This window comes from Astatotilapia calliptera, chromosome 1 (assembly GCF_900246225.1).
Source record: "Astatotilapia calliptera chromosome 1, fAstCal1.2, whole genome shotgun sequence".
Classification (NCBI taxonomy): domain Eukaryota; kingdom Metazoa; phylum Chordata; class Actinopteri; order Cichliformes; family Cichlidae; genus Astatotilapia; species Astatotilapia calliptera.
The window spans coordinates 24,655,806-24,668,878 of record NC_039302.1 but is presented as its reverse complement, the minus strand read 5'-3'; the positions used below and the strand labels follow the sequence as shown (position 1 = coordinate 24,668,878).

Below are 13,073 nucleotides of genomic sequence, written 5' to 3'. Positions count from 1 at the left end.
GTGATAGTCAGGGGCTCTGCTGTGATTAGTGTGAATGGCAGTAAAGTGTAAGTGGTATTGCAACATGACAATATTTTAAAGAAAGGGTCTGCTTTAAAAGTTAAATGGTCGCCTGAAAGAACTTTCTTCCTGTTAATGCCAGCATGTCTGGCCAAAACTTACAGGTCACCTGAGCACTAATTTAGTAAAAGAAGAGCAATGCCTAACCCGACCAAAGACACACCACATTTGGTGAGAGGTGAGATTGGGTAAGTTCAAAAGGGACATTTTTATCAGCCTCAGCTATACTTGTGTTTACCCACACTAACATTAACATTAACCTGCTACACATTAGCACTGCCATTGTCAACATGTTTCCATGATTTAGGCTTTTAGATCATAGCACCACTAAACATATTGCACACTCTCAGTAGACTCTCCCTGAGCCAGTATCATAGCTGTGGACTCTTAAATCATATGCAGTGACTGTAGGCTATAAACTGGTGTCTCTATGTCTGTCCAGCCTTGGTGGTCTGAACTGCAGCACCAGCACTCAAAGCTATACATTATTAAACCACCTAGTTTGCATAATAACATTGTGTGGGACAGTGGGTTTTTTTTTTTTACATTGTGTTAGTAGTTTTCCTTATTTTATTCATCAGAATTTATGAGTAGCCAGTACAAAAGCGCAGGTAGTCCTGTAGCTCGCTGGACCTTCATTTCATATGTTCGCAGCTCGTTTAATAATGCAGGAGCACCAAGCCAGGTCAGAGCTTTTGAAGCAGCTGTAAATGTACAAAGGTGTGTGGTATATAAACTATAGAGGCATCTCATTTACAATAGGTAATTTATCAAGGCAGCAGGTGGTGAGCTTGGACCCCAGCAGCCCTCAGCAATAAATATAAACACGTTGGAGCTGATTTAAGCGCACAGGTACACACATATGCAGAGACACGCATGGCAAGAGCACATATAGACATATTCAAAGGGACTTCCATTAACACACACAAAAGCTATAATTCCTTTATTGGAGTGTGTGGTCATGATTTAGGTGCTTTGCTGTCTTGATGTAGGCAGCACATAAAGAACTATAATCAATAATCCATATCTGTGTCATGAATGATTTGCTTTAACACACGCATGCATGCACAAACCCATAAACACATACGGCATAGAGTACATGCAGCTGTAACAAACTCACATTCAAATCAGATAATTGTGCTATATCAGTTCTTCTTAACGTGTGTGTGTGTGTGTGTGTGTGTGTGTGTGTGTGTGTGTGTGTGTGAGTGAGAGAGAGAGAGTGAGAGAGAGAGAAAGACAGAAATAAAGAGAGACTTATTTTTTGTCTCAAGCAACTACCGTATTTCCCGGACTACAAAGCGCACCTGAATATTAGCCGCACAAGCTAAAATCAGGGGAAAACCCTGTTTTGTACATACATTAGCCGCACCTGACTAAAATCCGCAGGTGTTTCAATGTTGACTTATCATATGTAAGAGAATATGCACAAAGGGAATTGTCAGGAAAGAGATGGCTGTTTGGAGACACACCCCTTTTATTAATATTTTGAAAAACAAGTTATGGGTACATATTTGCACATGTAGTACATAACAGTAACCTACAGCACACCAGAAAAATAGATTCGGACTACCTTTTAGGCTCAGGTGCAGTGACACGGCTTTAACAAGAAGAAAAGTCAGTCATTCACCACCATCTTTCTCTTCTTCCTGCGCTCTAAAACCACCAAAGTCCTCTTCTCCAATGTCGGATACAAACAGGCTCAGGATGGCTTCGTCATCCACTCTCCGCTTCTCTCCTTCGTTATCACTTTCAAAACCAAAGAAATCCTCGTTGTCAGTGTCAGAGTCGAACACCCTCAGAAGGGCCGTGGCGGTGTCCTCCTCTCCATCATGCAGCAGTCCAGCCCTTCAAAATCCGTTGGTGATCGTGGATGTTTTCGCACTTTTCCACGCTGTCAGAATCCACCGGTGGAGTTGGGCATAACTTGCTTTTCGCAAGTTTATCGCCGCTCGTCATCCACGCCTCCCGCTGAATGCGTAGCGCTACTTTGAAGTTTGTTTTTCGCGCTACTTCGTACGGCACTACGTTGCCTGGCGGACGGACATGTGACTAACATACCACTCTTGAACCCCGATCCTTCCGCCAGGCAACGTAGTGCCGTACAACAGCGGAACAAACAAAACAAATCGTCTTACGATATCACAAAAATCATGGAAAATCCATAGAAAAGCCGCACCTGACTAAAAGCCGCAGGGTTCAAAGCTTGTGCAAAAAGTAGCGGCTTATAGCCCGACAATTACGGTACATCAATTTTTTGTGATGGACATGACAACACTCAGTGCAGAACTGTACTGCTGTAAGGTAGCTTGAAAAGTTTCCACAGATACCATGTGAACCCTGAAACAAAACATTAGATATCTAATATATCTAACTGATTAGATATGGCAGGTTAGCTATGTAAATGTATTTTTTGTAGTTATCAGAAGTAAAAAGCCTTACTGCCACTCCAAGAGGAGTGCTAAAGTAACTATTTTAGCAACCATTCCACCTCAATAAGTGTATTTTCATTTCAGATTCTGTATCTTACACATTACATCAAGTTTGTCTTGTGCACTTGATAAAAACAGTAACTCAGTCAAGAAAGCAAATGTAATTTATTTAGAGCATTATGAGTACAAAGGGCTTTCCCTTTTTATCCACGCTGTCTTTCTTCTGTCTAATAAAAGGCAAATGGTACGAGCGTTGATCTAATAATAAATCACAAATATGGATATAGCTTATGATGGCACAACAACCCTGCAGAGAGAATGCAGCTAGATATGTTAAGATTATTAATAAAAACAGGGAATAGCGAGGAGAAGAAGGAAGGGTCGATCTGACAAAAGTATACATGAGGTTGAAAGAAAGAAACCAAGGAGAGAGTGTCTTTGTTTCTTTGTTTATGTCTGTTTAGGATGCAGACAACATTCTGCTGCTGGTTCACTTTGATCACTAGAGAGGTTTTCTGTACACACACACACACACACACACACACACACACACACATAGGGGCATGCAATAAGTTATCCTTCAACAGGAAACAAAATGGGTGGGGAAAACCAGACTGTGTTCTCATATCTGACCATCTGGAAAAGACAAGGGTAGAGATAAATAGCAGTCATGTGTGTGTGTGTGTGTGTGTGTGTGTGTGTGTGTGTGTGTGTGTGCGTGCGTGCAGTTTGTTTGTCATGAAGTACATGCACAAAGTTAGCACAATCAAAGTATTCATGAGACAAAGTCTTATCACGTCTGACTGGGTGGGAGAAGCGAGCAGCAAATACTGACTCTGCTGCCAGTCTTTGTTTCTGATTTTCCTTCAGTCGTCTGTTCTTGTTCTCTTTCACTGTGTCTTTGATGGGTTTTTACATTTTCACATTTCAGCCACTGCTGTGAAAATTATTGTTAGCGCTCACTGTTAACACTAATGTTGTTAATTGCACACAATCTTTCCAAATCTCTATGAAATTTTGTCCAGTCTCCACTAAAGTCATAATTTCTGTGTGTGACAGCAACACGTTAATACCAGCCTCGGAGCAGTGCCTCCCAAAAATTGGAAATTGTCTCATTCCTACTGCATAATTTATCATGTAATGAAATGTGAAGTTCCCATCAACAGTGTCTAAGTCTCCAGGCCCTGTGGATATTGTTAATTAATTAGTATTTTTATTTATTATTTAACTCTTGTTGGTTTTGTCAATTATAGTAAAAAAGTCTTTCTCTCTCATCAGATCTCCCAGATGATCTCAGAAGTCTCCAGAGAGGGAATTACCGAAGCTGCCCTGAACCGCTACAACACACACTCGCCCTCACACACAAATTCATCATCACATACAAACTCTCCCTCTCACACTCCAGCTGCAACCACCACAGCAGCGACTGCCACCTCCGCCGCTGCCTCTTTCTTTGCCAGGTAAGATTCACTTTACGCACTGAGTGAAAGCCAAGAAGATCACCTCTCTCATCTGATCCATACACTCCACGAATCATTCCAACAAGCAGGCATTGTAATTAAACGTGATCAGGTGCAGTATTGAATTTCTCTCCAGAGCTGTAAATATATCTGAACATCTGCTGCGTTTGTTCTTTTGTATTTAAATTTGACTAAAGCACGGAAAGCCAGGGAATCTGCATACTCACAGCTAGGGCTGCCACGATTAGTCGACTAGTCACGATTACGTCGACTATCAAAATCGTCGACGACTGATTTAATAGCCGACTCGTCGTTTGAAGCTTTGTAAGATCCCAAAAGACGCAGGAATAAGTAGTAGTATTTAAGAGTGTAATAACGGACTGAAACAGAAGATGGCAGCACTGCATGTACAAGGATGCCAGATGCCGTTAAACCCCGAAGAAGAAGAAGCTGTGTCCCACAATTCATAGTGCGGCCCAGCGCAGTTGCCAACAATGGCTAGTTAGTTTTAATATTACTCTTATTATTCTTTTTGGGTCACAAAATAAAGTTTAACATATTTTCATGCGATAATGTAGCTGTGTAAACCTCAAATATCTGCTCAGTTTATCAAGACACCACATATTTTCAAAAGCGCTCCGACGTTTTCGGAGACATCTGTTACCCACTAGCTCGATAGTTAGCCGGGGTTCAAGGTTCACTAGAGCCCGTGAGAACACCGGACTCCCTGCAAATCGTTTTCAAAGCCACCGCCGTCTTTCGCTACTCAGGTTAAACACGATATATGAGTCACTTAGATAACGTAGAAATGTTATTGTTTGGCTTTTTTTTGTATTTTATTTATTCCTGAGTAAATCGGTTTGGCTGAGAAATAAAGTTATAGTTTTTACACAGCTGAATAAACGTCAAGCAGACAACTGATTATCAGAAGTGTGAGATGCTCGAGAATATACTCCGGTGTCCTGTTATATTTTAAATAGCAAGGAGCAAACGAGACTGAGTTTATTAAACTCCAACGAAACAATCTGCAGATTTCATTAAACTTTAATAAACTATCATCTTGTCTTTATTTTTAGTTAGCACATACCGTAAACACTTCAAGCTGTAAGCTAATGATATTTATATAAGAGCAGATGCATGCTGGTGCAATAAGCTGTACGTTTTACTTCCAATGGATGCATGATCTCATTAGTCGACTAATCGCAAAAATAATCGGTGACTAGTCGACTATCAAAATAATTGTTTGTGGCAGCCCTACTCACAGCACTACCGATCTCATTTAATCGCACAACCATCACTTTCTTGGGATTCAGTGGCATTTTGTAGAGTAGTAGACTTATTATTGTTGCACAGAAATGGCAAACTCATTAGTTCATTTATGCAAGTCTCATCATTTAGTTTAGTTTGTTCTGAGTTTAAAGGTCCAGAAATCCCCTCATTCAGGACGTCGCCTCTTTATTCTCAATTGGTTCAATGAAGCAGGAGGAATTAAAATAATGGGCTGACAAATAATCTCATTGTAAGATAAAGGTGATGAAAAAATGGAATACTATTATACAGTATAATGCACAAAAGAGTACTCACTTATCTCTTGGTTGGGTTGTGTGTCTATCAACGATCCAGTCATCAGTCTTCGATGAACTGTGTAATCAAATCTGGAGAAATGCAGAGCAGCACAACATAAATAAGACACGGGTAATATGGGTAAATTATTGATGAAAAAACATGGCAAGCTCAAAATGAACGAGTAAATTATTCATGGGTGACACCGCACCATGAGTGTGTCACAGTGTCTGAAGCATTGCTGACATGTCGTATCTAATGAGCTGCCTTAAATCACATTTTAAATGATACTGATGGTTTTCCTTCTCACTCCCTCACACGCGTCTTCTCCCCTCTAAATCTGCAGATAATGAAATGTGTGTGCCTGTGTTTGATATATAAGTGTCGGGCATCAGTGGTGCAGACATAATGCTGTCTATCTTTCAAAGCACTAGCAACCGGTCGTAAATTGTACTGGAAGACACCCAAACACATGCACGCGCTCCCTTCTTTGACCCCATGAACTGCCGAGTATCAAGGCCATATTACACAAACCCACGCACATCTGGTTGACATTACAAACATAAAGCCAGCTGTCTTTGGTCAATTTATGAGCGTGAACCTTGTAAGTGAAAGAATCCAGTTTGTTTAATGGTTTGCCGGGATGTGTTTGTAGATGTCAGTGTCAGTGGGTCTGTTTTATTTGTGTATTTTGTGTCTGTGAAGGAATTCGGTTTAATTGGCAGAGAAATACCAATGTGCTCACCTGGTGTCACCTCTGATTTTTGACTCTGTGTGTGTTTACCTTCAGTGGATGCAGCCATGCAGTGGTGGTAAATCCTTTGCCTATCTTGGTCTTTACTCTCAGATGTGAACTGCATACAGACACTCTTATCAGACACACAGACACACACACAGGTATACACGCACACAATTTCCCCCTTGCTCACTGTCTACACATGGCAAAATCCCTGTGTCCGCTATATCTCCACTCACCTGATCCCCTATCTTCCTTCAGGCTCCTCTTTCTGTCGCCTCTCTTTTTTCTCTCCCTTAATTGCTCTCTTCTTCCTCTATCCCCTTCCTTCCTCTCCTATTGTTCTTTCACAACTCTCCTGTTCTCCCCGTTTTATTAACAGTTTCTCAGTTTCTACATTGACCTTTCCTTTACCTTTGCTAATGTGCATGTGAGTAATATCTTTCATTAGTAGCAATCTGTCTGTGAATATGTCACACTCACGCAGTAGCACTACATCTTCCCTGTGCTGCATTGTCCCCAGAGGGTTGCTGGGCCAGAGGATAGAGACATGCGGTGGTGTGTGCATGCTCTTAGTCACTGGGGGAAGGGAGTTTCTATCAGTGAAGGAATTTTTTACTGCATGCTCCGGGGATTGGATCTTTGGGGATTTTGGCTGGCTGTGTGTGTGTGTGCTGGAGGTAGCCGATTAAATGAATAGGTCCCAGGTGAATTGGTGAATTGGTAGGGCGTTGTTATTTTGGATGGAGGATAGCAGTGAGACTGGGGGGGGGGGCTGTCTCATTTACATCTCACTATCTCTCTTCTGTATTCTTTAAAAAGAAGTGCTCCATCAAATGATAACTGGGGACCAATTAGACATCACAATGGTAGATTGATGATTAAAATATGAGTATAGTGGTAAACAAATTAACATATCAGCTGTCTCACTTTGGGACCACATTTTATGGTTTCTGTTTTGCTCGTGTGTGTTTTAAACTTTTATTTTGACATATGGAGGAAGAGGCCTATTTGCTCTAAAGTGTCGTCACTAGCCCACATTCTTGCCTTTCATTCCTTCCGTTTAAGGCCCGACAGCTTGCAAACAGTGATTTAACACACCATATTATTAACACACTGAAACGAGGCGTAGTGCTAAAACTCTTTATATGTCCTTCAGGCAAACAAAGACTTGATGAGCTAATGAACTAATAAGCAGTGTATGACCTTGGAAACCTCTATAGACCTTTATGTAAAATGCATTTTTTTCTGTGTAGCAGAAGCTACATATTCTTCATTTCATAGCTGAAGGTGGGCATTTTAACAAAGGAGGCTTTGGTTGCTTGGTTAGGAGACACAATACAGAAGAGCAGCAGACATCATAAATTCATTCATCATCTTTCCATTGACCTATACAAATGAACTGACTTGACTTGTCTTCATGTCTTGACTTGAACACAATGTGTATTGATATTTTATAATGCAGCCTTGCGTGCTAATACAGTCGCCTGGGTTAGTCATCTAAAGCAACAGACAGTGCAGGCAGGGTAGAGTGGGTGGAGCGAGTGTTAGGGTGATTTGTGACAGAACGATAGCAGCAAGGGTGAAAGGGAAGGTTTACAAGATGGTACTGAGACCTGCTTTGATGTATAATTTGGAGATGGAGGCACTAATAAAAAAAACAGGAGGCCAAGCTGGAGGTGGCTGAGCTGAAAATGTTAAGGTTTTTATTGGCAGTGACCAGTATGGACACGATTAGGAGTGAGTATATCAGAGGGAGAGCTCAGGTGGTGAGAGGCAAGGCTGAGATGGTTTGGACATGTGCAGAGGAGGGATGGTGGCTATAATGGGGAAACAATGTTGAACATGGAGCTGCCAGGCAGAAGGACAAGTGGAAAAGCCACAGAGGGTTGGTGTGACAGAGGACAATGATAGGCTGATATAGAAGAGGAGAGTCATCTGTGGCAACCCAAAAAGGGAGCAGTCAAAAGAAGAAGAAGAAAAAGATGTGCAAAAAGAAGTGATAATACACTGCAGATTATATGGCAGTGTCTTAATTGAGAGCAAGGAGTGTGTCAGTCGTGGATTGCATGTACGTGTCAATAGATAACGTCGGTAAAGCCAGTCTCCTGTCCCTCTTAGCCAGTGCTCTCACACTTTCGCCATCGCTCTCTGTCTCTCCCTGTATCGTCTTCTACTGACAGTCTGCTAAAAAGAATGTAATTAGCCACTCAACCAACAACACAGTCAGAGGGACAGCAGCCATAAATCAGCTGTGTGTGCATTTCAATTGAAAGTTTTTGTAGTTGTGTGAAAGGAAGGGGGTGAAAAAAGCAAAAGCAGCAGCATGTTATTAGCTGGGCTGTTTGTGACCTGTGCTGCTTTTTAACAAGGGACCTAGAGGATGAGAGGCATGGGTGGCTGAGAGAATCAATACATGTGAGGAAGGCTGAATGGATGGTGGGATGGATGGGTGGCTATATAGAGGGCAGAGAATAAGACAGCAAAGCATGAAGGATAAAAAATAATGAGAGAGGAATAAAATAAAGGGTAAGGTATAGGGAATGGTTTAGAGCGAGCGGGATTGAAGTAATAGGAGGGAAGCGAAAGCCGGAGAAGAGTGGAGGAATTAAGGTAATGGAAAAGAGGATGAAGGGATGTAACAGCTGATGGATGGAAAACAAGTGCCCTTCACTTTAGGGTTAGATCGAAATAGATCCACTTAGACAAATCCCAGGCCACTTGTCATTAAATGGCACCAGTTAGGTGGCGTGTCCACCATGCTTCAGTTGTGCCACAGATTAAACTAGTCAGGGTGAGAGGATATAATAAGAGGGTAATAGCACTGATACAAACATGTCAATAGATGCATGTGTGCATTTTGAAACTGATGTGGCTGGAGGATTTAAGGGATGCATTATAAAAACAGTCAAAAAAAAGAAAAGAATTAAGAATAAATCCTTTGTCCAAGAAGCAGCCCTTTCACAAATGAGCATTTAGGCACAGAAGAAGAAAAAAAAAGTTCATCTGCGAGCACTGTGTGTTACAAGTAGGCAGCAGAGTAACCATGCATAAATCCATCATTGTCGTGTCGCATCCTGCAACTCATCCAGCTTCTTCTTACAGTTGTTTTCCTGTGAAAATTACAAGATAGTTTTTTCCCCCAAAAAATCATTTCATGCCACCATATAAACAGAATGGATCCACAGTTTTGAGTCCATTATTACTTTTATCACACAGTAAATCATTTTATGTAATCTTCTGCATTTTACACGGGCAGTACACTGTTATATTGATATCATGAGAAAACCTGTAATTATTTATGATTGCATTTGCTGTAGTATGTAAGCTTAACTTTCACACAGTGTAAAACCAATTAGGAGTCTTCTCATGGAGGTTTATTGCAAACAGTATGCATTCACACACATATTCAAAGTCAGGAACACAGACACACAGCTTCCCACCCAAATCTCCAGGGAGTTAGTCAAATGGTGAAATGCTTCATCGTTCTACGGGTCACCGAATCTCTCCTCTCTCTCTCAGTCTCTCTCTTTTCGCTGACTCTCCCCCTTGCTCTCATTTCTGTAACCTGCCGCAGTTAATTGAAAGCCAATGGTGTGAGAATATGGCTCTTTGACAGAGAGCGTGCCAGAGTGCAAGGTCTCTCATTCTCTTTTTCTCTCTTTTTATTATCTTGGAAATATATATGAAGATAGATTGAATAAAAACAGAGCAGAAATCTCTGCTTGTGGCCCTTTGGAGGTCTTTAATTTGTATCACATTATTAATGCTGTTAGGTAATCTGCCAGTTTCAGTTGTGGCTTGTTGAATTGAAGTTAAAGAAGCAAAAGCTCAAACTCAAGAATTTCTTTCTTTACTAATCCAAATGTAGATCACGTAAATCACTCGAGCACATTTTTGCTTGGAGACTTGCTCAGTTTTCTCTCAAAATGACTCTCACATAACCTCTCTTCTGCCTTTAAGCTCAGCCCAGGTTATATTGAAGCTCTTTGGCTTTAGAAAAATATACTAAATATACATCTGCATTAGGAAATATGAATATGTAGAACAGGTCTTTTGCACAGGACTCTGACCAAGTAGAAACAGTTATTTGACAGAGATTGGTGCTCATCAGTTGTTAATAATGACGTAATTACATTCATTATAAATCAGCAAACGTATATTTTCAAGCTAAATTTATTCAGATAAACAATTTGACTTGATTTGACGCGACTGTCTTGACAAAGACGAAAAAACGAGTGAAAGTTGCTGTGCTTCATATAGAAATCCAGACTGTTATGTATGTATATGAGGTATTTCTGCTAGGAAATGAAGCATGAGAGGAGTGTTAGAAAAGTTTCAGACGAGAAACAATTGTTCTGAAAGAAGCAGACAGGTAGAAAAATGAGAGCAAGAGCAGAAGTAGAGGAGAAAGAGAGTGAAAGTGAGATTTAGAAGTTTAGAAGTTAAAGCTACAAACGAGAGGAAAGAGGAGAGGAGATAGAGTATATATAAATATAATTTCTGGTGGCTTCTTTTGAGCTGAATGCCGCAGGGAATTGTGTAGCAAGAAGGGAAATGAACCACTCCCCATCCAGATGCTGCCACATATGTAAACAGCAATGTGAATATGCTTGTGTGTACATGTGTTCATGACTTTGTGTGTGCATGAGCTGAAGGATATCGGTTGGGTTTTGCATATTTGTTTTACTTTGGATCAGGATGTGTGCAGAGTCACACTGTATGTGCATGCATGCGTGCCCCCATCCCTCCTCTCCTTTCACCATCCATCTCCTGAAAATATTTGCTGTTTGTTTTGACTTTGTCACAGTGTAGTTTAAGCATAATAATGTGACAGGTTGACTGCTGTCTCTCCTTTTCTTTCTTCCTTTTGTTCTCTGCTTTTCTCTCTCTCAGAGCTGCTCAGAAGTTGAGCTTAGCGTCCAAAAAGAAGAAGCAGAAGACGGCTGCGCTCACAGCTACAGTGACATCATCGCCATCATGTGACCCACCCCTATTTCCCACCAATTTTAGCTCCACCCTGTTGATGGCTCCTCCCCCAGCTCCACCTTGTCTCCTCCGTGCAGCAAACAAGATCAAAGATACTCCTGGACTTGGAAAGGTAACAGTAAAAGAATGTAGTGTGGTCATAAAGGGAAGGAAATGGTCAGCAACAACACTCAGATAGCGTGTAGTGTTTGAATGACGCTTAGTTGGTACTACAGGGTATAGAGTGTGCCAAGGAAATATTCCCCAAACCACTACCTGAGCTCTTGATAGAAGATTTGAATCAAGCATGTAGTTTACGATTGTGGCTTAAGAGTTGGGAGTTCGCCTTGTAATCAGAAGGTTGCCGGTTCGAGCCCCGGCTTGAACAGTCTCGGTCGTTGTGTCCTTGGCCAAGACACTTCACCCGTTGCCTACTGGTGGTGGTCAGAGGGCCCGGTGGCGCCAGTGTTCGGCAGCCTCGCCTCTGTCAGTGCGCCCCAGGGTGGCTGTGGCTACATGTAGCTTGCCATCACCTGTGTGTGAATGTGTGGATGATTGAATGTGTAAAGCGCTTTGGGGTCCTTAGGGACTAGTAAAGCACTATACAAATACAGGCCATTTACCATTTTACACCAAATTCTGACCAGACCATCTAAACGTTGCAGCTGAAATTGAGACTCATCGGACCAAGCAAAATTTTTCTGTCCTATTGTCTGAATTTGCTGGGCCTGTGCACATTGTAGCCTAAGTTTTCTGTTCTTATCTGACAGGAATGGCAGCGGTTGTGGTCTTCTGTAGCCCGTGTGCTTGAAGGTTCAGTGTGTTATAGTTAAATGATGCTTTTCTGCATACCGTGGTTTCTGTCACTACTGTCTTGTACCACTCTGTCTGTAAACTCTACAGATGATTGTGTGGGGGGCCGTTTCCAGTAGGTTAGCAGATCATGAAGCACTGAGAGCAGCCCATCTGGCACCAACAACTATGATCAAAGCCACTTAAATGACCTTTTCTTCCCCAATCTGATGCTCGGCTTGAGCTTCAGGAGATTGTCTTCATGCCTAAATGCAGTTTCTTTTAGGTCACATTCACTAGAAGGTCCCAGGGTATTGTGCACAGTCATAACATCCGTCTCTCAACAGTCAAGTGAGGAAGAGCAGAGACAACAAAATGCTTAATGAACTGTAATAATAATAATACCAGCCCACCTACACTAACAGCATTTACTTGTTATATCTTTATTGGGGATGCATCGGGACCTATTAGTGATTACATTACAAAAGATATGCAGTGAATGTGTCCCCGACCACCTTGGCAAGTGGTTTAAGCGATCACATCACAGTCCATTTTGCAGATTGTTTACACTTGTATTTAGTGCTTCCCACTTGTGATCTGATTGCCCAAAACAAAAAAAGGGTCAGAGATCCCAGGGGAGGTATTTGTAAGTATTAATTTTCTTTTTTTTTCATGTTTAGTTGCATTGACATTTGTGTTGGCAACTGTAAAACGATCTGGTTTTAAGAGCTAGTTCAGTCCTCAAAGTATTCAAATTTGATCAAATATTAAGCTGCTGTATTTTATCGTGACCTTGCCTCATTTATCTAAATGTGTCTACTGGCATGCGTGTGTGTGTCTCCTCTGCTGTAACATACCAAAATGTAACCTACCGGTTACCACGGTAACACATATCAGGCTGACAAAAGTCATCTGTCATTGTTGCCAGCATGGTATGTGTATGTGTGTGCGCACATGTGTGCATTGTGGATGCAGTAGAGGGGGCAAACACACACTCGGTTCTCAAGTGTGTGCAATATTGATCGTCCATGTAATGAGTTTTTAGTGCCCCCTCCTCCACAG

General features: G+C 41.5%; 1 protein-coding gene across 1 annotated transcript in view; it reads left to right on the top strand.

The window, feature by feature from the left end:
• Nucleotides 1-13,073, top strand: part of kif26ba (kinesin family member 26Ba) — a 102,051-nt gene that overhangs the window by 43,287 nt on the left and 45,691 nt on the right. Inside the window, exons 4-5 of the mRNA XM_026171119.1 lie at nt 3,771-3,952; nt 11,148-11,352. Coding sequence (XP_026026904.1) covers nt 3,771-3,952; nt 11,148-11,352 — 387 coding nt within the window. The remainder of the gene's footprint in view (nt 1-3,770; nt 3,953-11,147; nt 11,353-13,073) is intronic.